This window comes from Bolinopsis microptera, chromosome 7, assembly GCF_026151205.1.
Source record: "Bolinopsis microptera isolate Bmic1 chromosome 7, MBARI_Bmic_1.0, whole genome shotgun sequence".
Lineage (NCBI taxonomy): Eukaryota > Metazoa > Ctenophora > Tentaculata > Lobata > Bolinopsidae > Bolinopsis > Bolinopsis microptera.
The window spans coordinates 8915851-8942998 of NC_087078.1; the positions used below are offsets into that span (position 1 = coordinate 8915851).

A 27148-nucleotide genomic window follows, 5' to 3' on the forward strand; every position below is an offset into this window, starting at 1 on the left:
TAATTGCCTAATTATATAGTTACTTAGCTACATATTTACCAGGTGACATAGTTACCTAGTTACCTAGTAACCTAGTTACCCAGTGACCTAGTTACCTAGTTACCTAGTGACCTAGTATCCTAGTAACCTAGTTACCTAGTTACATAGTGTCCTAGTGACCTAGTTACCAAGTGACCTAGTGGCTAGTTACCAAGTGACCTAGTTACCAAGTGACCTAGTTACCTAGTTACCTAGTGACCTAGTGACCTAGTGACCTAGTAACCTAGTTACCTGGTAACCTAGTTACCTGGTAACCTAGTTACCTGGTAACCTAGTTACCTGGTAACCTAGTTACCTGGTAACCTAGTTACCTGGTAACCTAGTTACCTGGTAACATAGTTACCTGGTAACCTAGTTACCTAGTAATCTAGTTACATAGTAACCTAGTTACCTAGTAACCTAGTTACCTAGTTACCCAGTGACCTAGTTACCTAGTGACCTTGTTACCTAGTAACCTAGTTACCTAGTGACCTAGTAACCTAGTAACTGTGTTACCTAGTGACCTAGTCTCCTAGTGACCTTCTGACCTAGTTATCTAGTCTCCTAGTTTTCTAGTTATCTAACTGTAACCTAGTTACCTAATTACCTAGTGACCTAGTTACCTTGCCTTGTATTCTCACTGTAGCTAGTTATGTAAAGATTTTTACCATCATACCTAGTTTCCTAGTAACATATTTCCGTTACCTGTTTAATTTTCCTAATTACCTAGTTACCTAATTTCTAAGTTACATAGTCACTTAGTAACCTAATTACATATGTCCTTTACCTAGTTACCAAGTTTCCTAGCTGTTTCGTTTTGCAGGTTAAACTGAATGCTGTAATAAACACATTATATCAGATTATGCAAGGAAGTATGTCACTGTTATCAGACTTATCAATGGAAGCGTCAGTAGACCCGGTGATACTGACTGCATCATCAGCGTCATTAACCAGTCACACCAATGTAAGTACTATAGTAGTTATATAAATACATAGTATTATACTATAATATACTGTAGTTATTTTTGATCACTTAGCCTATCCTGGTTGACAAATATATTTTATTGAACTCTTGAGTCTCAATAATAAAATAATAGGGTGTTTATTCTGGTGGTGAGGCATATTTTATTAACCAAAAATATACCTGACCTCGGCCTTTCAAAAAGAATCCAAATCTATAACCTTACTGTATGAATGAACTATTAATGTATACATATTACATAGTCTGAGTTCTGATATTGAATTTTTCATGCTGATAATTAATATTGCTACCTTATCAGGACATTGATGATAGTTACTATGGAGATCTCACTCTTGACCCTCCAGCCACTGCTTCTCTAGAACAGGTATCAGCTTCTTCACTTCTCTACTATTGTCGTATTATTATTTGTTGTAATATAATGGACTCAGCTCCATAATAGATCTGGATAAGGGTTAAATGTTTTGACACGTGACAGTGATGTGTATACTTGTAGATGCTGGATAACTCTATAATCTATATCCCCAGGTGAGAACGGACCTGTACAAAGCTAATGCAGGGTGTCAGCTCCGGGGGCTCTGGGAGTATTCTAGCTGGATATCTGAGCAACTAGTCCACCTTCCCAAAACTAACAAGGCACAAATACCTGATAACACGTGGAACTCAGATTACGATCTTATCATGTTTGCTTTGCAACTCATGCACACCCAGGTAGGAAACTAGTTACTAAGTAACGTGGTTACCTGGCCTAGTAACCTAGTAACCTGGTAACATAGTTGCCTAGTAACCTAGTGCACCCCCAAGATTAAACTTTAGATATTTACGTATCATTTGATGTGATTTTATTTGTCATGGAACATGAACTTCAGAATGTAACCAATAACTAGAAATAATATAACTGTTCACAAATTGCAGGAGTATGCAATAATCTAACTGCTCGCAAATTGCAGGTGTATGCAATAATCTAACTGCTCACAAATTGCAGGAGTATGCAATAATCTAATTGCTCGCAAATTGCAGGAGTATGCAATAATCTAACTGCTCACAAATTGCAGGAGTATGCAATAATTTAACTGCTCGTAAATTGCAGGAGTATGCAATAATGTAACTGTTCACAAATTGCAGGAGTATGCAATAATCTAACTGCTCGCAAATTGCAGGAGTATGCAATAATTTAACTGTTCACAAATTGCAGGAGTATGCAATAATCTAACTGCTCGCAAATTGCAGGAGTATGCAATAATGTAACTGTTCACAAATTGCAGGAGTGTGCAATAATGGGGTGGTACCTACCACGTCCGTCTATGTCCGCTTGTCTCATAGAATCCAAAAAGGACAGGACACTGGACAGGACAGGACATAGGTGGACACAGGTGGAAATTGGCGGACAAAAGTGGACATTAGCGGACAAAAATGGACAACAAAATTAGTATAGCTATTTTTTAAAAATTTTGTTAAATTTTAGAATTTTGTTAAATTTTGTTAAATTTTGTTAAATTTTGATAAATTTTGTTAAATATTGTAAAATTTTGCTAAAATCTGCTAATGAGGCAGGGTGATACAAAAAGTTTTATGTGGTTCACCCTATAGATCCTGTTTTAAATGTATTTTGAGGTGCGAAGTGAGATGTCAAGATACAAGATCTAGAAATACATGTGCTACATCGGTATCACGTGATCTACAAACACATGGAGCGGTTCTGCGCTTGACAGGGCTGTTCAGCTGTTGGCAAGCAGCCACTGTCTGGACTCTGGAACAGTGATTATCACCGTCTGAGTCACTGTCTAGAGTCCAGTATGGAGCCACGTGACCTTGATATCCCGTATCAGTCGGTTGAGCCAGAGAGGCGTGACGAATGAACAATCACAATGCTGGTAGAAGAGGTATCAAGTTCAGGATCAAGTCAGGGGTGTAGGAAGCGGGCATTGCCTCCCCCCCCCCCCCCCACCATTAAATCTGGACAAGGGGCAAAAAAGGGCCAACTTTTTATTTAGGTTTCTAAAAATTTAGGGCAAAAAAACTCGGACCGAAGATTTTGTAAAGTGGTTTTCAGAAAAACTTTGCAAATTTTTCAAAGTTCCTCTGAAAACCACCTTTCTCCACATTTCATGCTACCCTGTTCATTATTAGCCGAAAATATTGTGTCAAAATCATGTGCGAAAAATCCTCATAATGTTTGTCCGTTAATGTCCACCAATGTCCGTCAATGTCCGCTAATGTCCCAAAAACATGTTCGCTTGTCTCATAGAATCCAAAAAAGACAGGACTTAGGCGGACATGTCCCCCCCCCCCCCCCCCCCCCATAATCTAACTGCTCACAAATTGCAGGAGTATGCAATAATTTAACTGCTCACAAATTGCAGGAGTATGCAAGAGCAGTAGCTACACTGAAAGACACTGAAACACAGAATGGTCGCTTCCTTTTTTACTACTGCAAATACCTGAGCGGCGAAAAGTCTAGGATTGACAAGGTATAGTACTGTAGTATATACAAGGTATATAAGGTGTATATAGTATATACTATATATATAATGTACAATGTAATGATGTTTCTTTTGGAGAAATCCAGTTTCAAGAGTGCTCTACCCGGGAGGGGAGCATTGTACAATGAAAACAACGATTCTACAAACTCAAAGTTTCATGCAAATGCAATCATTTCTGACACTGATGATTGCATTTGCATGAAACTTTGAGTTTGTAGAATCGTTGTTTTCATTGTAATGTACAATGTATATACACAGGTTAAGAAAACTGTTCAACGTTTCAATGTAATTACATTATTTCCGATTCATTTTCTCACATTATTTCTTTGGTCGCATGTATCCGGAATTATCTGGTATTTTTATCAGAAACATCACAAAAATGTGACTCCAGATATACAGCTTCCAGTACCTTGGTGGTGACTCGTGTCACTCACACTGACCTCACTGATCGGTTGCTGGTTAAAATTTCAGTCAAAACCGCGAAATTTCGGTCAAGAGGAGTAGGGACGGCAGAAAAGCTCCTCTTCAAAAATCTTCCAAAATCTCTCTTTATATTGTGATGATTTTCCGTTTATCAAAGCTTTCTTTGGGAATAGAACTTTGAGTACCTCAATGGTGTCTTGTGCTATCCTCACTGACCTTGTAAGATGGTCATTCAAGAAAAATTCGGTCAAAACAGTGAAATTTGGGTCGCGGAAAGCTGGTAGGACATTTTCAAAAAATTTTTTCCATTTAAGCTTTCTCGGATATACAGCTTCCAGTATGTTGATGGCGACTTTTCTTGTATCTCAAAAGGGCACGGGCAGTTGAAAGGGTTGAAACCAACCAGACACGGTGTATTTAGGAATGCTCATTCCGAATCACCCTACAAATTCTAAAACGGTTAGGTATTATAGATTGGGGCAAGCTTGCCACAAATTTGGACAGTTCTAGTAAAAACCTCTAATATTATTGGTTCATAGCAACTATTTTAATCATTATATTACCTTAATTCCCAAAAATTTGGGCGACAAAAAATTTGAGCGGGCCTCTCGCCCAAATTTTTTGCAGACCAAATTAATTGCATAAATCTTTTCCGTCTGCTAAATTTTTTGCTAACCAAAATTTTGGCATTTGGCCTGTGGCCCTGAAATCTATAGAAAGATGGCTTTTTCTTCATATCCAAGTGAAATAATATTTGAAATTTTAGTTTTCTAATCTGTCATTCATGGCTTGACCAAGTAAAAAGGCTTATATTTTAAATGAATAGAAATAACTGGAATAGCTAACAGCTACTAATAAAACAAATGGCTAGAGGTACGGATAGCTAGAGATTTAAACAAGATCTGCAAATGGATTATCATCCACCGTAAAGTCTGATCTACAAGCATCAGTTATACCTGACTTCTCAAAGCCTTTCCTTATGTCATCTGGCCTCCCTTTTAAATATACAAAAAGTTCGTTGATCCAACGAGCGTGTACTTCACAGATCACTGTCAAGCGGGTATCAATTTTCACATTGTCTGATGAAACTCCTCCATTGAGCTGACACACTATGTTTTTCGCGTACCAATCTTCGTACTTATTGCGCATGAATTTCTTAGCCAGTCCATTGATAGATATGTCCAGGGGCTGTAGATGATGGGTCATATTAGCTGGAACTTTCTGTAGGATGCAGTTGTTGGCTGTCATCAGATCTTTTAGTGTCTGTGTATGTTGGTCTTGAAACACATCCGATATCAGTAGCGCTTTCTGCTCAGGGTTGTTGATGGAGGCTCGAACTGATTCTATGTGGGGAAGAAGGATTTTCTCAAAGAACTGGACACTGGTCAAACCTTTCGACCATCTGGTGAGGCGTCATAATGATAATTGTATGTGAAAGGGGTATGATAAGATATGCTGAGTGTAAGTAGACTAAACTATCTGATTGAGAGACTAAATATCACTATTGTATATCTATCATTTTGTACTGTGCCATCATCACTGTATTTTTTAGTAGTTACTGGGCAGATCGTAAATTTCATAATGTGAAACAACTCAGACTACCACCTACTTAAAATTGAAAGCAAAATGACTGGAATAATAAGGAATAATAATGAACTAAGGCAAATATCTAACTTACATTTTAGTGGAAAATCGTTCATTCTTCGAAGAATTTGTGCCCAAATTTTCGGTCGCCCAAATGAGTTCAAATTTTCTGCCCAAATTTTTCGGGCTCAAATAAATTGTGCTCAATATAATGGCACACAAATTTTTGGGAACTAAGGTATACCAAATACGTATATATACTGATCCACTCTTAAACGGTCAGATACAGGACACAGGTGGGGCAAGTGGGCCACAAATGGGGGGCAAGTTATTTAAGTAATTACAAGATTCACATTCGACTCAAAAACCGAGAAAACATCCCCTGGACCCCCTGGGAGGCATCATGTAGCCGGTGGGCCCGACATGATACGACATATCTTGACACGTCGGGGTTTGTCGGGATTTGTCAGGGTTCGTCGGGTTTGTCGGGGTTTGTCGGGGTTTGTCAGGGTTTGACGGGGTTTGATGGGGTTTCCGGTTTGTCGAGCCTGGAGGCTTTTTTTTTTTTTTTTTTTTTTTTGAGTCTCCCAACAAAAAGCCGAGACGGAGTCATCAAGCTTTACGTGGAAAAACACTATACAAGAAGGCCTCATGTAGCCGGTGGGCCCGAGGCAAAACCCCTCGACAAACCCCGTTTGTCGGGATATGTCGGGGTTTGTCGGGGTTTGTCGGGGTTTGTCGGGGTTTGTCGAGCCTGGAGGCTACATGATGCCTCCTGGGTAAAGGGTCTACTAAACATGGGAGAGCACGTTTCCTTGATTTGTGTAGTGGATTTGTAGTGAATTTCACAGGTGTAGTGGATTTGTGTTCCGGGATAGGTGGAACATGTTTCGGTGGTTAAATAGGTAGTACGTGACCCAAACGATCATAAAAACCGAGTTTCGACCTCTTGACCCACTCAGGCCACTCCCAGGGGCCACGCCCATCCCAAAATTACTGAAATCCAGGTAAAATCAAGACCGAAAATCTTTACCCCCGTAGTGCATTTATGTTCCGGGGTAGGTGGAACATGTTTTGGTAGTCAAATAGTTAGTACCTGTCCCAAACCATCAGAAAAACCGAGTTTCGACCTCTTGACCCACTCAGGCCAGTCCCAGGGGCCACGCCCATCCCAAAATTACTCAGATCCAGGTAAAATCAATACCGAAAATCTTTACCCCCGTCTAAGTTTTATTTCATCAATTTATTTAAGGATTCAAAATAATAAAAGTACATATCACTTAAAATTTCTTAACATAGTGCACGTCACAATTATACATCTACGAACTTCAAAATGTGTCATATATTTCTTGGTTGAAACATTTACAACTTAAACATTTGCGTAATTTTGTTGGTGAATGAATAAATAATAGAGACCAATCAGTATTTTAATCAAGCTGTCTTTTCAATATGGTTCGTGTTCGTTAATTATAGTATCTTTGTTTCACACAATAGAGCATAAGTTTTGTGGTTTATCCACTGGGCTTAGAGTTTGTGTTTAAGCTACCAAATTTTATTATTATTTTTATTATTGCAATTTTCCAAGATAATGTAGGAATTTAATAATTCCAACATAAGCTGAATATGGATCAGGTATTTGGGCAACATTATGCATCTGTAAATATTTTACCACTATATAGCTGTGAGCACATAAGATACAATTATATGTTCCTCAAATTAAACATTATGTTTTATTTGGCTGCTTTAATATTGTTGAAAGGAAACGGCAATAATCATGGAAAATTGAAGTAGTCATAACATTGGTTGAAATAATCATTATTTTTAAATATACGAAGGTAATTATCCCATGCTTGAGTACTTAGTTGTTAAATAGCGGAGTAAATTTGCATACCATTTGACATAAATCATTCTGCGGAAAAGCATAAAAGTATAAAAGAAATTCCAAATAAATATTTCAAAATCGATACGTTATTTGATGTTAACACCTTCCCAAGGCCGCCACAAAAGCGTGTCGCCATTTCAAATGCTGGACTCGTTAACATTCCACTGGTATCTCGATAAGGGACAAACGTATCGTATATTTAAAATTTAATTCTGTGCTGATTTAAAACGAATAATATTTCGGGTAGCATTGCTCACAATTTTGCGGAATAACAGCGGACATTGATTTACACAAATATCCTCGTAATCAGAAGGTTTCATAGATGTTCTGGTGAACAGATCTCTAGTTATACCACCTTCACTTTTACCTGCAACAAGAAGGTACTCCAAGTCGGTGTTCTTAACTCCCAGATGTTTGACAGTCAGCTCCTCCAGGAACTCAGCACCCGGAACAGGTGTCACAGAGCAGATATAGGTGATGGTAGAGATCATATCTCCCGGATTAACCTTGTTGATGTTCTCCTGGCAGGCGTAGTTTTCGTACAAGACTTCCCCTAAATCCAGTTCAGAGTTGCTGACCATGGCAGCTATAACAGCCGGTCCTGGCACCAGGATCTCCGTGGTGGAATACCGTGTGACATTGTGGTGATGAGGGTTCGTCACCTTGAACAGGTTGCAGATCGAGCTCGTTTCAGTTCTTCCAAATGTTTTAACATCCGTGTGGAGCACAACTTCACCTGGATTAAGGACTGGAGATGTTGAACTTAAAGGTAGATTCCCTGGACTTGAAAAATGACCAAGGATCATTTCTCGCCATGACGTTGCCGGTTTTACGTTCTCGTCGCCTAGTGTAGATATTCCGGTTTCATTAACAATAGCTAGCGGAGGGAACATAGACTTCTTATCCACACTAAAAATCCTAACATTATCCTGATTAACCAGCTCGTGAGTGGAGTCCACAATAGTGAACCTCGCCTCACCTTCGTGTCCTGTAATCTGCCTGGCACCCTGAACCGTAACCACAGACCTCACAGTATCTCCCACCAGCAGGGGCCTGTGTTGTTCCACGTTGTAACATCCCAGGTGTACTCGTGCTGATTGAGTGAACTGGGAAACGCTCAGGGCTAGAGATAGCATGTTAGCTAGCAGGAAGGGTAGTGGGCAGGATGGGAGACCCAGAGAAGACGCAACAGGGGAACTGGTTAGTAGTCTGGAAGTGGTGAGGAAGGAAGATTGCCACAGAACGCTGTGAGACTCAGTTATAGTCAGTTCCAGATTGGTTCTGATAACTTCACCTATACGCACTGCGGTCTCGAGTCCCTTCTTCCGTAAGATTAGAATCGGAATATTTTTGGAGTGATCTTGTCGATCTTTCTCTCGGCATCGAGATTCATAGGCTAGAATATGATCAGATTTAGCTCGATGTGGAGGACCAGCAGCCAGTCTGCTCTTTTGTACGTCCATCTGTAAACAGTGCATAGCCGACATCTCATCCCCACCCGTTTCTGCAATCTTAGTTGCTGTTCTGAGTTGGCAAATGGATGGTCTGAACATGTTGTTGGCTTGCTGGACTTGAGAGAGTGTGAGGACACCTGCCCCATTGAACCCTAACTCCTTCATCGTAGTAAAGTGTTTCTCTGCTCGGACATAATCGTCAATGTGCAGACAGGTCCCTGCCACCGCTGTGAGGTTCGCTGATCTGGATGCTAGTACCACTTGAGTCAGGAGTGAGTGACCAGTAGCAGAATTTTCCTCGCACTGAACCTCCGTCGTGAAATCTGCTGAACCTGATGCTAAGGCTCGGTTCCTGGCTGACGCATGCGCTATATCTCTTACCTCAGCCAAGCCGGTGAGAGACTCTACTATTGGCACAAGCTTGACAGACATATGTGTTAATCCGTTCAAAGCCTCCTGATTAGAAATCAGACATTCGACCATTTTGAGGAAGTCGACGTTACATTTCGGAAGCATAAAAGAAACTCCAGCGAATGTAAGCATCTCAATATCACTTCTCATATGTGAGTGGCGCTTCGGCTCGTTTATTCTGACTACCACATCCCGTCCTTGAAACAAGCCCTCGTTTAGTACAGTCTTATACAAGTGTCTCACTTCATTCTTCTTAGCCATAGGAACTGAATCCTCCATGTCCAGAACTATAACATCCGCCCTCGAGACGCTTGCTTTCTTTAGCCCTGACAGAGATTTAGGGGCGAACAACCAGGACCGGTGTACGGATGTAGAGAAGAGTGCTGAGTTAGTTGGTATTATCACGTGTTCTGACATACGCTGGGATCTGGTTCTTGTGGAGAGTAACAGCTGGAGAAGAACTGCTTTCCTCGCACTCCATATCCGCCCCAGCATCATTATATTTTAATTTTGATTGGGCTGAAACTTGAAGAGGGTTAAACGTATAAACACGGGCATATTGATTTTATAGTAATATATAATATATATTATATTATAATATACAGGGTGGCCCAAAAGTAACTGCCCACACGCAACCCTTTAATAACTCACGTAATTCTTCTTAGAATTGCACAGAAATTTCAGAGATTATAGATATGAGTCAAACTAGTAGATTTCCTAAGAGTTTCGTCAAACTTAATTAATTACAGTGGGTGTGGCACGCCTTTCCCTCTTTTTCGCTATTGTCACCATAACGTGAGAATGCTTTCAGCTAGGAACTTCAAAGTTTCTACTAGACACATTTGGTTTGATAATTGAAGTGCTTTCCCAAAATTTCAAGTTGGTTGTTCATAATTTAACCGAGTTATGACACTTTTAAAATATTGCAGATACGTGATCTCGGCACTTAATCAGTGATTTCGTCACCCAATCAGTAATCTCATCGGGAGCTATTCGCTAGCGAGCAACAATGAGACGCATTAAGCGGTAACGAGCATGTTGGTGGATGACGATCTGAACACTTTGAGTGAATATTGATAGTGACGTTCCTTAAAACCGAAGAAATTTGCGTTATAGCGCTTCGGTTGCTGTCCTATAAGCAGTCTTCAACCAATCAGGGCATTGATTGAGTGAAGATATCACTGATGAAGTGCTGGATCACGTATTTGCAAGATCTTAAAAGGGTCATAACTCGTTTAAATTGTGAACAACCAACTTGAAATTTTTGGAAAGCACTTCAATTATCAAACCAAATGTGTCTAGAAACTTTGAAGTTCCTAGCTGAATCAACACAAAATAATGATAATAATACAGTAGACTGGTAGAGGCAGGCGTAAGCCACGTAGCTGGCATGAACTATTACTAATAATAATAATAATAACAATATTATATATTTATTTGTATAATTTGTGATTGTTTCTCCCGGTTTTCTTCCCTTGCGTAGCAAGCCCTGTCTCTTGTAAAAACAACCTCGAAAGATTTGTAGATACACATAGTCTCTACACCTTTACCCTCTGGTCCCTAGGGTCAGCTGATCCCGGGCCAGAGGAAAACTACCGACTGCCAAGGTTTGACGCCTAGGCAGTCGAGACCTCTTATTGAGACCCTTTATAATAACAAAGTATTTATATCCCGCTCATATTAGCAACTAGTAACCAAGAATGGTACTAGCTACTAATGTCAGAGCGGCTATAAAAACTATAATGGTACATGTTTTGATAGTCTGATTATTTACTTTGGATAATGGGCAACCGGTCCCCAGACTGGGTAGTTTGGACTTTTGAAATGCAAATATAAATCGAATCAGTTTACCTAGTTACTGTTCAGGTTATAAACTATTATATGGACAGCGCAACCTCGTTAAGGGGTCATTCGCATATTACGTAAGCAACAAAGTAATCCATCGTCAGCGTTATAATGGATGATAAACTAACATGGGGTAAGCATATAGCAGTTGTTAGATCAAAAATGATGCGGTATGTAGGAATTATGTATAAAATAAAACGTCACCTATCGATTCAAATAAGGCTACAGATATATCAAAGTTTTGTTCAATCGCATTTAAACTTCTGTTCAATTGTATGGGGGTTTGCAGCAAAAAATCACATTGAATCACTCTTCTCACGACAAAAACAGGGTATCAGGGCAGTAATGCCAGGTCACATTAATTACTTTTACAAAGACGGTCGACTGCCAGAACACACAAAACAATTTTTCAATAACAATGGTATACTCACGGTGCACAGTGTTATTGTAAAAAACACACTAATTCTCATGCACCGAATCAAACATTTCCGTAGCTCAGTCCCTCAACAAATCTGTATGACTATCCCAGAAAATGCACCCACTGCAAACTCAGATCACGTGACTGCAGCTTCCTGGTTAGCCGAGTACAACACCACACATTTCAGATCTTCGATGTTCTTCAAAGGACCTCTACTCTCAATTTATGCTGTAAATGCAAATGTAAGCACCCTACCCACACTTTTTTCCATAAACCTTTTTAAGTCGGCTACAAAACGCATGCTCTTGAACCTGCAGAGTGAAAATGACGATGACACGTGGCCCAGTTTCTTATTACATAATATTCCAGGTCTACAAGAAGGTCACAACGTGTCTGAAATTTACTGGACACAACGGTCATATTAGTTTAGCGAATTAGTTAATTAGTTAATTAGTTAATTAGTTAATTAGTTAATTAGTTAATTAGTTAATTAGTTAATTAGTTAATTAGTTAATTAGTTAATTAGTTAATTAGTTAATTAGTAAATCAGTTATTAGTCATATGGTTATTATTAAGTACTATATATTATATGATATTACAAAAATAAACTATGAATATATATTCGCACACAAAAAAACCAGAACAAACTGATCACAGACTAGCGGCAATGGATTAGAGCAACCCAAACAGACACCAACGCGAGGAAGTTCAAACGAGTTCAGGCATTGGCATTGAGAATGATGTCTGGTGCCATGCCTAGTACTCCCTTCATCGCACTGAACCACCTCACTAACACTCCAGATATCATACTTTTCCTGAGAGGTGAAGCAGCAAAGGGCACAGCCAGGCTTCAAGCTTATGGAAGCCTAACCCTCGAAACTATCGCCCCCAGAAAAGGTACCATCACAACTCACACCACTATCAACAAACAATTCATGGTAGATCTCAACATACCACCCAAAGCAGAGAGAGACCTATCTATACCAACCATGATGCTTGAACGACGCTTCACGGTCACCACTCCTGGAGCTGACAACATTGGATATAGAGGCTCACTCCAAAACACCATCGACAACATCCCCAGTGAAACCATCACCTGCTACACAGACGGGTCACGCACAGACTCAGGTAGCGGGGCTGGTTATATTATCACCACAGACAACAACAACACTACACTAGATGAAAGATCATTCAAGCTTCCCGATTATTGCACTGTTTATCAAACAGAACTCACTGCCATCATCGAGGCTTGTAAATATCTATCAACTTATACAAACACACACATCATCATATGGTCAGACAGTCTCTCCTCTATTCAAGCCATATCCTCATCTTCAACGAGGAGTAGGACTACTAGAGACTGTTACGACACCCTCAATACACTCGGATCCACTAACACCTTAGAGATCAGATGGATAGCTGCACACATTGGATTGTGGGGTAATGAAAAAGCAGACGAGCTGGCCAAAAATGGTACAACCAGTGAATCCACTTTGAATTGCCCAATTCCACAATCTTACATCAAACGCCTGATCAACGACAAAGTCACAAAACTTAATCAAGAATCATGGATTACTGATGGTCCCAGACACACTAAACTGACACTTGGACATAAAAACATCAACATCATCAAAAATCTCAACACTACACTCAGTAACAACAGACAAAATTATAGAACTGCAGTGCACCTCATCACGGGACATTGTGGCCTAAACAAACACCTACACACCATTCGCAAATCAGACACAAGTGCTTGTCCTAAATGCGGCGACGAAGAGGAGACTGTCTCACACTTTCTCGGACAGTGCCCGGCTATTGCCCAAATAAGAGGTCAATATTTCCGGGACTACTACCTCTCTGTCAATGACATATTCGACAACCAACACATCTCCACCATTGTCAACTTTACAAACCACACTAAACGCTTAGTGGTGCCAGAGGAGTTGGACCAGACAGGTGTAACATAGCGACTACTTTAACGCCGTCTTATTTCGCCTCTCTCTTCCACACTCAACCACCACTTAAGCGTTTATCTATGACACACCCCACAACACTTACCATCATCCTTGATTACACATCTTGATTCCACTGGCATCCTCCCACAGGACTGCCATACCCCAGAGGTAGGCAAAGCATTCATATGCTATCCTCTCGTGGGCCAACCAGGCCCAGCCTCTCTAAAAAAAAATAAAAAAAAAAAGACTAGCGGCAACTAATATTAATGGATACGGTAAGCCACACATCCTAAATTCCAGGTCCATATTTACACTGCCACATTCCCCACTATCACTATTTTCCTATTAGCACAAACCGTAATTAATTGATTTTAACAATCACAACACTACATATATCCAAACTAATGGCATGGCATAGCAATATCTACGATATCCTAAATCAGTCCCTAACAAACTTAGCGCGAGTCTGAAAGGCTGTTGGAAGCACAGAGTGCTCCATATTTTGTTTTATCAATTTAAACCTTTCTTTTTTTATAAATTTATTAACTGCGTGCAAATTTATGTTTCAGATTTGATCTATTTATGATATATATTTATGATTATGTAATAAAGTTATTGATATTATATTCGTAACCATTGGCTGGCTTACAAACCAGTCCCCAAACAAACAAACAGAACATGGGAGAGCACGTTTCCTTGATTTTTGTAGTGGATTTGTAGTGCTTTTCACCCCTGTAGTGCTTTTATGTTCCGGGGTAGGTGGGACATTTTTTAGTTTACAAATGGGTACTACCTGTCCCAAACCATCATAAAAATCAAGTTTCGACCTCTCAACCCACTCAGGCCACTCCCAGGGTCATGCCTAACCAGGAAAAGCTACAGGGGGTGGGGTGGGGCAAAACTAACGTTACGTACGTTGGGTCTTATACCACCACCGTGTTTCATATTATGGACCTGTAACTTTGCAGATGGCATGCTGTAACTACTCATTCGAGGATTCCGTCTCCAATGTTTAAGAATTCGAATATTTAGAATACTCCCATATAATATCAAACCACCTATATTGTTCTTTCCGGACATGCTAGACGCCCATTTATTTCAGATTACTGCAGATTATTAATTGTTGTATCTGATCTGAAAAATTGAGGCCAAATGGATTTGAAATTACGAAGTTATCAAGCATTTGATGTATCTCGTTAACAAAATTGATTGGGTGATTATGTGTCCCTTGCAATTTAACGAGGCCATCTAATCACCTGAACAGGTAATCGAATCACCTGAACAGGTAATCGAATCACCTGATCACACGTAATAAATAAACTCGTCATGCCTCGTATCTCGGTCATCTGAGAAGCTACAACTCTCATTTTTTCAGATCAAACGTAATTTGAATGGCCAAATACGATCCGATAAAATTTGGCTCGATCTGATTATCAAAACTATCATTTAATAAATACGATAAAGAACCTTCATTCGAAAAAAATGAACATGAATATTCTTTGATTTAACATATTCCTTGTATTGAATGAGTGGTGATAGTTAGTCATACCAAAAAGAATACCCCGGAACATAAATCCCCTAGAGGGGTAAAGATTTTCGGTCTTGATTTTACCTGGATTTCAGTAATTTTGAGATCATGGGCGTGGCCCCTGGGAGTGGCCTGAGTGGGTTGAGAGGTCGAAACTTGATTTTTCTGATGGTTTGGGTCAGGTACTACCCATTTTTACACTAAAACATGTTCCAAATACTCCGGAACATAAATCCCCTACACATAACAGGGGTTAAGATTTTCAATCTTGATTTTACCTGGATTTCAGCTGTTTTGGGATGGGCGGCCTGAGTGGGGTTGGATGTGTTATTTAGTTATTGGTTATATTTATATCTTATTGTCTATAAATACGAGCAGTTTGGTGAGACTTCTGACGGCTACCGTCTTAGATTCTACAATGATAAATAATGTGACATACGTGCGGCGCGCAAAATCCCCTACAAAATCCACTACACATTTCAGGGAAACGTCGAGGAGGTGTTCTAGCAAATGTGTGGGCGAAATTGCGATTATGTCGCTTTATGTCGCACGAGGTTTATTTCTCAGAATTGTTGGTATGTCGCTATTATTCGGATCCATAAATAACGAAAAGTTACTTGCGTGCGCGTATTTTTATATAGTTTTATAGAGTTACATATTGTAAATTTGCTGAGCCTCACGTAGGACTGCGGCTAAGGCCGCTAAAGTTAACTAGCTCATCCCGGTTTGAGCCTCGTCAGAGGTCATTTTTTTGGCATTTATTGATTACTTTACTACAATTATCAGCAGAGCACCTTAGTAATACACTTTATCAGATAAATTATAGTGTTCGGACTTCAGCTAGAGAAGACTTGCCTTCAAGGTTTTGTCCGGAGAAGGCTTCGTTCACACTGGAACATGTCAAATGGTAAACGGAGTTATCTGCTAGGATTAATAAGTCAGTTCTACAGTTGAAGAGATTTTTTTCCAACTTTAAATGAAGAAATCGGCTCGGAACTTCATTCCTAGATAGACGGTGTACCATGGAACCAGTTAAAGCATCGGATCAATTCAAAACATTCACATCCCACATTCTTAAATCTACATCCTTCACCAAAACCAGTTTGACCACTTAACTGTTCATTACTAATTGCAATATGAGAGGCGAAAGCTTGTAGCCAGGAACAGTACCTAGAGATTTCGACCGTAACCGGACCATTTTTACCATTACCGGACCATATCATCTTCATCTTGTGGCATGGTTCCCAAGCCTGATAGTAATACATATGCACTATGGCAGTATCTAGTATATCCCGATTCCTGAGCGGTGGAGATCTATCATTGTATTGGTGAAACTTCTCTCAATAAAGCACTGTTCGTTACCTGTTTATTAAAGGTATTTCCAATCAATATCATGTGTGATAATTCCAGCCTATATCTATTTTTTAGGAACCATAAACAATAGTCAATATACATACAATACAAGGCCTTCTCCGGGTAGTCTTCTCCTGACAGTATTATTTATCTATGTAAACTCGCGCACGCACCTACCTTTTTGCAATATTTAGGTTCAAATTTGTGCGCATAACCATAGTTTTGAAAAGCGACATACCCACATTTTGAGAAGAAAACATCTACTGGAAACGTCTTCTGAACATGGTCGATGGAAGACGCATAATTGTAGAATTCGTGTACTTGGCGCTGCAAACTGAATTTGCGCGCGTAACACGCGCGTTTATTAATAGTCTGTGATTTGCCGGCCAGTTCAAACGGTAAGTTTTGCTGAAAATCACGAACTTTAATTTATACTGTAGTGGTCAACTAACCCACACTCCGCTGTAGAAATGAACTCACGATTTAGGGAATAAGATTTTTACATACGACTGTTTGTGACAGGTGGACGTCAAAAGCCGGCGTGAGGTAAACAACGAGGAGTTGGTGGACCTCAGAATAGAAATGGAGCAGCTCAGACAGGCTAACAAACTCGACACTTACGGGTTTGCAAACAACTCAATTTATTAGTTTACTCTAATGTGTTGTTTTTTAAATGGATATCAGCGTTTTCAACTTCTTAAATTTAATAGGTTTAAATACAGATTGTTCTAAATCATGAAATACTGAGAATAATTATCTTCAGATTGTGGTTACTTGGGGTGATTCTCAGTAAGTCTGCTTTGGTAGATCGAGCTATTCTTACCCTTGTGGAGTCCCTTAACGCTGATCCTAGTTTCTGGGGCTCCTGGAAAACATTGGCTAAGCTCATCAAAAACAAGAACCAACTTCAGGTTATTCTAGTTATTATCTTTCAGTAAAAAATACCTTTTAATTGATCAGTTTCATAGTCGAAGTGATCTGAATGATTATCACGATTAGCGAGATTCGTACAGCGAAATAAATCGTACTCCGTCGAGAATTATTGCGATTATGATCGTTTGTAATATTCATATCGGCCCACCCAGACGTTACCATCACTACCGCACCACTGGATGAAGAACTTCTTTTACGTCGAAGTTTGTCAGGAAATGTACTACGCAAACGATGCTCTTTCTTTTATACAGGTTTTTGTCGTCAAGTATTTGTTGTTATTCTTAGTGTGATCCAGTGCTGAATCACACTGAGATATGAATCACACTGAGATATGGATTACACTGAGATATGAATCACACTGAGATATGAATCACAATGGGATATGAATCACACTGGGATGTGTGTCACACTGGGATGTGTGTCACACTGGGATGTGTGTCACACTGGGATGTGTGTCACACTGGGATGTGTGTCACACTGGGATGTGCGTCACACTGGGATGTGCGTCACACTGGGATATGCGTCACACTGGGATATGTGTCACACTTGGATGTGTGTCACACTGGGATGTGTGTCACACTGGGATGTGTGTCACACTGGGATGTGTGTCACACTGGGATGTGTGTCACACTGGGATGTGTGTCACACTGGGATATGTGTCACACTTGGATGTGTGTCACACTGGGATGTGTGTCACACTGGGATGTGTGTCACACTGGGATGTGTGTCACACTGGGATGTGTGTCACACTGGGATGTGTGTCACACTGGGATGTGTGTCACACTGGGATGTGTGTCACACTGGGATGTGTGTCACACTGGGATGTGTGTCACACTGGGATGTGTGTCACACTGGGATGTGTGCCACGCTCACCAGACAGCACTAGCCTCACCTTATAATCTCCATTTACTTCCAGGCACTAGAAGATATGGGTCTGACAAACAACCCTTACCTATTGGCTAAGAGGGCTGAAGTTCACTACGCTTTGAGAGAGTACGATATAGGTATGTACATTGTACAAATTCAACAATGTTTCTTGGATAAATATCGTGTTATAATCAAGTTGAAAAGTTTTCCCAATCAATAGTTATTGGATTAAATGTAAAAATTGGTTAACTTGAATGATATTTTTCTTTTGTCTAAAAGCAAATGAAGGTTTAAAAATATCATGTTTTCAATCAAGCTGTTGAACTCTCATTGCGAAAAACAGATTCTAAAATGTTCAGTCTTAAATGCCAATCATGAAACATCATGAATTTCATCACAACATCACAGGCGGTCATGCTGATGATTAATCTTCGTCACATTTGTCACTATTTCCATGCTCGTACTTGAAGTGTTTTATGAAGCCCTCAGATATCTTGGATCCCACGAAATGCTCTGCAGATTGATTATTTTTAAATAGAACAAAGATGGTTACTAGTTAGTATATATAGTTACTTACTTATTTAGCATTCTATACTAAACTTGGAAATAGTTGATCTACTATAAGTTTAGTGGTCTTGATTTCTATGAGATTTCTGCAGGATTGCAATAAGACGTCACGTGACATACGAGCTGCAACTTAACTTACCTGCCTCCCCCTCCCAAATAGTACAAACCTAGCTGATCCCAGGTGCTGGTTAGGGTGTTAAGAAGTTGGCTGGTGAGAATCTTGTTGTAGAACTCCTTGCTGTACAAGACGTCCCAAACTGCCGCCCTCCCCTCAGCCTCACACCCCACATCTACCAAAGTAACGTTCCCATACCTCTCCTCTTGTAACAGGTCCTCCCATCTGTGGAGTGTAACGGTTAGAACTGTGATAGACTGTGATAATATATATATATATAATATAGACTGCACCCCCAGCTAGCCGCTCACCTGATATATCTCTTTAGACCGAACTGATCCTCATAATCAGAACACAGACCGTTCCCCTTCATCATCTTAACTTCAGACTCCTCCAAGGCCTTGGTGGACACGTTTAATTTGAACATCTCTCCACCAAAGTTGTATTCAGGTGAAGTAACCTGACCGTTTGTCCTGACTATATTTCCCAGTGCGATGTTTCCGCTGAGACCAAGCTTCCTACCAGTGGGGGTATTGTCTGTTCCGATAAGTTTACCCTCGTAGAACACTTGAAACTGACTGGAAGATGAGCTCCAGGTCACACAGTGGTGTCTCCACTCGTTATCAGGACTGATAACACTGCTCATGAAGTCTGAGCGCTGGTTGAAAATCCAATAGACCCCATCATCTCTTATCATGATTTCATAATTTATGCTGGGTGAGGCGTATGTAAACCAGTACGGGATTGGATCTGAGTGGGGGATCCTCTTGATCCAGCTACAAACTGAGAATTCCTCCTGTAGTGGATGCATGTCTAGTTTAATCAGGATATGATCTCCAACTTGAGTACCAAACTTTAGTCCGAAATGCTTCCTCTCGTCTGTAAACACCAACCCTGTCAGAAGTCCAAGAAGAGCGAGCTGCGAAAAAAGCAACAACATTTCTGGAAATATTGTCAGAGAATCATTACAATGAATATTTATTCGGGATTCGGAGGTTTAAATATAATGAGTTACCCCACAAAGCCACATCTTGGTTATCGTAATTATACTGATTTAATTATACCCCAATATTCACTAATCGCTGGTTCAGTGGTTTGAAGGTAATTTTCAATGATTCAATTAATTACTTAATAATACAACCCTTTAGGCTCATGGTAGTGATGGTAGTCGGGTGCCGCGCACGAGCGATAACACTTATCGCTCTTATTGTGCATCAGTTATTATTTGCACCAGACAACTTTTGGTTTTGTGATTGGAGAGGGTGTGCCGATATTTTAACACAACACGTTTATTGTGTGAAAATACTTTTTCATGAAATTTACTGAAAATGCGGGAGTTTTCTGCCCGTCCAAGGTTCAAACTCAGAATCAGTAAACAACTCTAACTTTTGCATATCGTTCTAAGATCGAGCTTTCTCTACCCCCATTTCAATTTTATTTAGTAATTTTCATTGACTTAATTTCAGCTAAAGACACGTGTAAAGAACTGCTAGAGAAGGATCCAAACAGGCTTGATATAGTGGACATGTACTCCAACATACTCTACGTGAAGGAAGACAAGGCAGCACTCAACTATCTAGCTCACCATACAGTTGAGGTAAGTGGTAAAGAGATATACGATTATCTATAATAAATAAATTCACCCTAAAATGACCGGATTTAACGATAATAATAATATGATATAATGATTATAATTATAACGATATATAATATGACAATATAACCCTAACCTGACCCTAAAATAATCCTAAACTGACCAGGTTGACAAGTACCGCCCAGAGACGTGCTGTGTAGTTGGTAACTTCTACTCTATCTACGGGAACCACGACAAAGCCATCACCTACTTCCAGGTACTGATCAATAATATGCCCAATAGTACAGAAATTAATCACGGGATTATTGTTTCTTATCCAAACAATATCGTACCCACCCTTATAATTAATTATGCTAATATCTTTTAATTAATTATGCTAATATCTTTTAATTAATTACGCTAATATCTTAGCCGGTCCTACACAAAGTGCTTACAAGAGAGGTAGAAGTTGTGGCGATATAATTTGGTCTCAACGTATGCTAACCTCAGTGGTACTTAGAAAGCATTGGAGCTACCACAGAATGAGTATAGACATGTCAAGTGCCTTTGACACCATCAGCAGAGAAACAGTACTCAATGTTCTTGAAGATGCTGGCTGTACTAGTGATGAAATTAGGATGGTACGGCTCCTACTATCAAACACAGTGTTGAAAGTAAAAGTCAATAATACTGTATCAATTGAGTTCCAAAGCACAACTGGAGCATTTCAAGGAGATGCACTATCAGGTAATCTATTTACTGTTGTTGAAGCCGCTGCACTTATTCACCTCAGATCTGTACTCTCCCAAGTATCATCAACACCTTACCCAGTGAATCATCCAATCCCTTATCCTCCTATCTCAGAAGAATTCATGCCACTCGAAACAGGATACTCTGATGATATTGACTTTAATAACACTGAACTTGCTCCACTCAAATAAATGCTTCCTATCGCTAAAGATATATTCCAGCAGTGGGACCTTCATATCAATTCTTCCAAGACTGAATTTGTCCATTTTTATTTAGCAGATCCTAAACCCACTGTTAAACGCAAGGTGATTGTTGCAAAAGTGTATAGAGGTGATGAAGAGTGGCGCTCTAACAAAACTTTAGGATCGTTGATGTGCACTGTTACGGATATCAAGAATCGAATATTCCTTGGTAATGTTGCCTTTAGTAAATTTCAGAAAGTTTGGATGAAGAGCAAGATTTCAGTCCAAAGGAAGATCAAAATCTACGAGGCACAAGTAGTCTCTATTCTACTCTACAACTGCAACTCCTGGGCTGCACCACTAGCTTCGTTGAATGAACTTGATATTGCTCATCGCAAACACCTCCGAAGAATCCTCAACATCAGATGGCCTACTGGGGTTATTTCTAATGAGGCACTCTATGCTCGTTGTTATGTCACTCCCTTGTCTGTGAGAGTCTCTAAGTTTCGATGGAGAATGTTAGGACATATCTTAAGAGGACAGGAAGACTCACCAGCATACACCTCTATGTTATTTGCTATAAATTCTGATATTTTTATGGAAGGGAGACGGTAGACCATGTTTAAACTTATTAGATGTTATTAGAAAAGACTTGACTAGTAGAAATCTTGAAATTAGACTTAAGTATTTGACTGATTTCGAAGACCTTAGATTTTTAGCTTTAGATAGGGAGGAGTGGAAGCAGTTAGAAGATGGTTGATGTTTTTTGTTTTCTTTTTTATGCGTTTTGATATCTATAAGGTGCCTAGGATGCTCTTTTAAAGAGATATTTCGTACTTTGAAAGATTTACTACTAATATCTTTTAATTAATTATGCTAATATCTTTTAATTGATTATGCTAATATCTTTTAATTAATTATGCTAATACCCGTTACAGAGAGCGTTACGACTAGACCCCGACTACTTGTCTGCCTGGACCCTAATGGGGCACGAGTACGTGGAACTAAAGAACTACAACATGGCAATAGAGTGCTACAGGAACGCTATAGATGTTAGTAGGAGTTCATCTTACTGTTTTGTGTTATAATACTGTCATAACCCACGTGATTCCCAAGGTAACAGTTCTAACTTGCAGGTTAACCCACGTGAATACCAAGGTAACAGTTCTAACTTGCAGGTTAACCCACGTGATTACCAAGGTAACAGTTCAAAATTGCAGGTTAACCCACGTGATTACCAAGGTAACAGTTCTAACTTGCAGGTTAACCCACGTGATTACCAAGGTAACAGTTCTAACTTGCAGGTTAACCCACGTGATTACCGAGCCTGGTACGGAATTGGTCAGACATATGAGTTATTGAAAATGCACGCTTACTGTCTGTATTACTATATGGAGGCCCAGAGATTAAGACCCACTGATTCCAGGATGATAGTTGCTCTCGGTAGGTTGCTTTTCATTTCTTTAATTATAGATTATATGTTATATATATGTTAACAGATCAACATCACATAAAAACTTTCAATACTTGGGGGCAAAATGTTGGAATAATGTTCCAACAGATCTACGAAATCTGTCCGATGTTAAAAGCTTTAGTGATTCGTATAAGAAACAGCTACTCTCATCTATAACAACAGACCTAGGAACCGACCGGAAATCCGGCTGAATCCGGTTCCGGCCGGATATCCGGCTTCAAAATCCGGTTCCGGTTCCGGCTCCGGCTGGAAAAAAATTTGCCGGATTTTTGCCGGATTTCAGTTTTTTTTACCGAAAAAAATCAAAAAAATATTTTCGGCTAATAATGAACAGGGTAGCCTGAATCGTGGAAAAAAAGTGGTTTTCAGAAAAACTTTTAAAAAATTTTGACTTAGAAGTTTTTCGAGACGTACCTCCTGTATCGAGAGCTCCCGCTTCCGAGCTCGTGTTGCAAAGGGGAGGCCTGCCTTCCAAGATCACATTACCAGGGGAAACCTCGAGTCCAGAATTGTGTATCGATGGGTAGGTGGGGACTTCGAAAACCGAAAAAATATTTTCGGCTAATAATGAACAGGGTAGCCTGAATCGTGGAAAAAAGTGGTTTTCAGAAAAACTTTGAAAAATTTTGACTTAGAAGTTTTTCGGTCCGAGTCGTTCTCGAGACGTACTTCCTGTATCGAGAGCTCCCGCTTCCGAGCTCGTATTGCAAAGGGGAGGTCTGCCTTTCGAGATCGCATTACCAGGGGAAACCTCGAGTCCAGAAGTGTGTATCGAGGGGTAGGTGCGGACTTCGAAAAACCGAAAAAATATTTTCGGCTGATAATGAACAGCCTGAATCGTGGAAAAAAGTGGTTTTCAGAAAAACTTCGAATGTCGAAAAATTTTAACTTAAAAGTTTTCGGTCCGAGTCGTTCTCGAGACGTACAGGGAATCGCATTACCGGGGGAAACCTTGAGTCCAGAATACAGAATAGTGTATCGAGGGGTAGGTGCGGAATTAGAAAAAACCGGAAAATATTTTGGGCCACCTCCCTGGGCTAGCCCCCGGCTATAATCGCAAAATTGGCAGTATTTAATCTTCTGATTATGAAATACGAAATATGAAGGTCACGTGTTCAGGGTCTGGGTAGCTACTTAATTAGCTCATTACTGCAATCATGTGACTCAGCTCTAGACGCCAGACGGTGATTAGTACTGTACTAGACAGTGCCTGCTTACGAACAACCTTATTAAGCACCTCTGGTTGTAAGTCACGTGACCCAATGATACTCAGACTTGCATGAAAAAAAGGGAATTCGCACAAACGCGCTCAATCAGGGGATCCAAATCCGGCTGAATCCGGTCCGGCAGCCAAAACCCCAATCCGGTCGGTTCCTAAACAGACCCTTATTATACCGTCGACAATTCATATGACAAATTTTACACTGCAATCATAGTCGACGATAACTAAGTATCTTCTATTTCTTTTAAATCTGAGGCATATATAATTGAAGTGTCGAAAGGATATTCCCTTTTTTACCACCTTACCATTCTGATTGATTCTGCACATGACTGACATGTTTTAACTGGAGAAGGGGTTCGCACAGTGGTAGTTTTATAAACCACTTTTAATTTATTGACCTATTATACCTAGTGGTAGTTTTACAGACCACATTTAATTTATTAACTTATTATACTTAGTATTTATTTTTGGTGACTGTATCACCCAGTACAGTTGTAACATTTGATAATTGTACAGTTTATTGACGACACATTGACCGAATGTTATTTTATATTCTAATTTATATACTAGATATTTTATTTATTTTCCAACAGACGACAACTTCCTGTTTTTTTTCTTCTATATTAGTTACTCATATCTCTTGTACAGACTGTTCTACAAGGACATTGACAGATGATACTCATATTAGGCATTCATTATTGCATCTAAATTATTTCACTTGCATTAGGTTTAGAAATTTATTCTCTGGTTAACAGATTTCAAATGTTTAATTAATTTGTAGTATGACAGTATATAAGAAGTTATTTAATTTTGCTTGGGCTGTTGTGTTGACTGTTGGGGTTTAGTGGTGGTATGGAATTTGAATTTTATATAAATTTACACTATGAGGTTGGGGCATTTTGCATAGTAAATATGGTTACTACTCCTATATATCATATTATTTGATTGGTATTCGATTTCTGATTATTTCCCTAGGAATATGATTATTATATCTCAATTTGGCTTTAGGTAGGGTGCCCCGCTAAAAGAACTGGATTCTTCCAGGAAGCATCCCGTGCACAGAGCTTGGTCTACATATATATTAAATTATTAACCATTCATTCTGTATGTGCACGAAAATTTATTTCAATCAAAAAAGATTTACCGCGGGGTTTGGGGAAAAGGGACTGTATTTGATATTAGCTATAATATTCTATCCCCCTCCTTATTCCCTTGTTTATCTACTAAACCCCCGGTATTTAAACCCCCGGGATCTAAACCCCCGGTATCTAAACCCCCGGTATCCCAGGGGAGAGTTATGAGAAGCTAGAGCAGCCTGCTAAAGCTAAGAAATGTTACATGAGAGCTCTTAATGTTGGGGACCAGGAGGATATTGCTATGATACGACTAGCTAAAGTCTGTGAGAAACTGCACGATGAGGAGGGTATGTGGTTAATTAGACAATTAGGCAATTAGTAGTAATTGATTAATTAGATTATTTAACACCGGTTAGTATTTTGGGCGAGGAGCTTGTTTAACACTACCATAGTTGGGCATACTAACACTACCATATATGGGCATACTTACACTACCATATATGGGCATACTTACACTATCATATATGGTCAGGTGCGGTGAGGTGGTACAGTAAGTATGTGGACATGGTAAACTCGGCTGAGTTGGATCCTGGAGATGATATCTGCTTTGCATACCGCTACCTGGCTCACTATTACCTCAGAAATGATAGGTACGTTTATCATCACCAGCAGTCTGAAGTAAACGTCTTCTTCTACCTGTTCTAAACACATCAACATTAAACTTTAAGATTAAAGGTTTTATTATTCTAGCAAAAGTTCATCATCTGAATAATGCTGGTGAGAAACAAGCGCAAAAAGCCCTCAAATTCCACAAAGTTAAGATAATTCACATGTTTATAATACTGTCAGGTTACCAGAGGCAGATGTTCACGCTCACAAGTGTTGTGAGTTCAAAGAAACTAAGAATGACGGTAAAGCGCTAGTGAGGCAGATAGCAGCTCATCGTAACAGCGGTAGTGGGGTTTACAACCCACGATTCACTCCTAAACCTAACCTCAGGTAAGCGAAACTGAAAGTGAAACTGAAAGTGAAAGATGAGTTAATAATTTGAATATAGATTGAAATTGACTGTAACTGTGATGGTGACTGTTATTGATAGTGACGTTGTGAGCGATGTTGGTTACACTACCTATAAATTATTAATTACCTGTCAGTACTGTATAGTAGAGATATCACATTTTAATCTTCTCCCTTCAGAGTGAAGTTAGCACTGTCAGGCTCAGCTAGTACAACTCCGGGATCCCAGAAAAGAAGCAGAACCCCACCACCCCAAGATCACAGTGATAACGACATGTCCTTCTGAACACGTGCAGATGAAATCCTGAGCCGCGCACATAAAATCGCACGTGTTCGACCAAGTCATTTTCCTCCATCTGAACTCTCGAGACCCTTCTATTTACCTTTACATCAGAATATGAGTTGAACAGTGTTGCAATAATCTTACAATTACACTCCATCATCATAGTCGAGTTACGAGTAGATAAAAGATACAAGATATAGTGGACTTTTAATTATGTAATTTCTGGATCATGTTGACAGACATCATTAACGTCGACAGAGGTGAAAGTTGAAAGTCATTTCTCTAAAGTTAAGAAAAGTGAAACTTATTTAAATAAGTAGAGAGAAGTGAAGCTTACTTAATGTGAACGGTCCCCTATTTATTGTTTGTATTTTTGTATTTGTTTTTTGGAACTCGTTTTCCTTTTGGTTTTATTGATAACATTGATATTATGTTTGTCATTCCATTTTATCTATTAAGTCAGACAATGTAACTTTTTGATTTGTGGTAAAACTGGCACTGTACTGGTAGAACAGATACTTTGGATATATGCAAGGTTCGATCGGGATCCTGGCTTAATCCCGGTCCCGGCTAAAATACCGAATTTTTACCGGGACCGAACCGGGATTTTTTTCTAAGTTTTATAAAAATTGTTAAATTACCGAAAATTTTTTGCACAAATGAACGGTTTTTCTGAAAAACTGAAGTTTGAAGCAAAATTCTTTACAAATTAATCAACAAAACACTGTCCGTCAGAGTTGATGGCTGGTTTGTTGG

General features: G+C 39.5%; 2 protein-coding genes across 2 annotated transcripts; one reads left to right on the plus strand and one right to left on the minus strand.

The window, feature by feature from the left end:
- The first annotated feature begins 840 nt into the window (after nt 1–840).
- On the plus strand, nt 841–26859 carry LOC134819008 (cell division cycle protein 23 homolog). Its single transcript, XM_063828760.1, has 16 exons — nt 841–982; nt 1299–1364; nt 1526–1708; nt 3361–3468; nt 16856–16956; nt 17097–17244; nt 17419–17517; nt 18183–18270; nt 20282–20412; nt 20576–20665; nt 22259–22372; nt 22625–22763; nt 25305–25439; nt 25625–25742; nt 25942–26091; nt 26290–26859. Exons 1-16 carry the CDS (start codon nt 881–883, stop codon nt 26393–26395), a joined length of 1878 nt encoding a protein of 625 aa, XP_063684830.1. The 5' UTR covers nt 841–880; the 3' UTR covers nt 26396–26859.
- LOC134818003 (sushi, von Willebrand factor type A, EGF and pentraxin domain-containing protein 1-like) lies at nt 18400–19755 on the minus strand. Its single transcript, XM_063827409.1, has 3 exons — nt 19127–19755; nt 18868–19040; nt 18400–18646 (listed from the first exon to the last, which is right to left on the minus strand). Exons 1-3 carry the CDS (start codon nt 19753–19755, stop codon nt 18558–18560), a joined length of 891 nt encoding a protein of 296 aa, XP_063683479.1. The 3' UTR covers nt 18400–18557.
- Nucleotides 26860–27148: the final 289 nt, after the last annotated feature.

Bases quoted from the DNA above. Each gene is read 5' to 3' on its own strand.
- LOC134818003 (XM_063827409.1), bottom strand. From the start codon at position 19,755: ATGTTGTTGCTTTTTTCGCAGCTCGCTCTTCTTGGACTTCTGACAGGG. The intron at 19,041-19,126 runs GTGAGCGGCTAG...TACACTCCACAG, and splicing joins GGTCTAAAGAGATATATCAG to ATGGGAGGACCTGTTACAAG. The intron at 18,647-18,867 runs GTTTGTACTATT...ATCAATCTGCAG, and splicing joins CAGCACCTGGGATCAGCTAG to AGCATTTCGTGGGATCCAAG.
- LOC134819008 (XM_063828760.1), top strand. From the start codon at position 881: ATGCAAGGAAGTATGTCACTGTTATCAGACTTATCAATGGAAGCGTCA. The intron at 983-1,298 runs GTAAGTACTATA...CTACCTTATCAG, and splicing joins CATTAACCAGTCACACCAAT to GACATTGATGATAGTTACTA. The intron at 16,957-17,096 runs GTTTGCAAACAA...AATTATCTTCAG, and splicing joins AACAAACTCGACACTTACGG to ATTGTGGTTACTTGGGGTGA.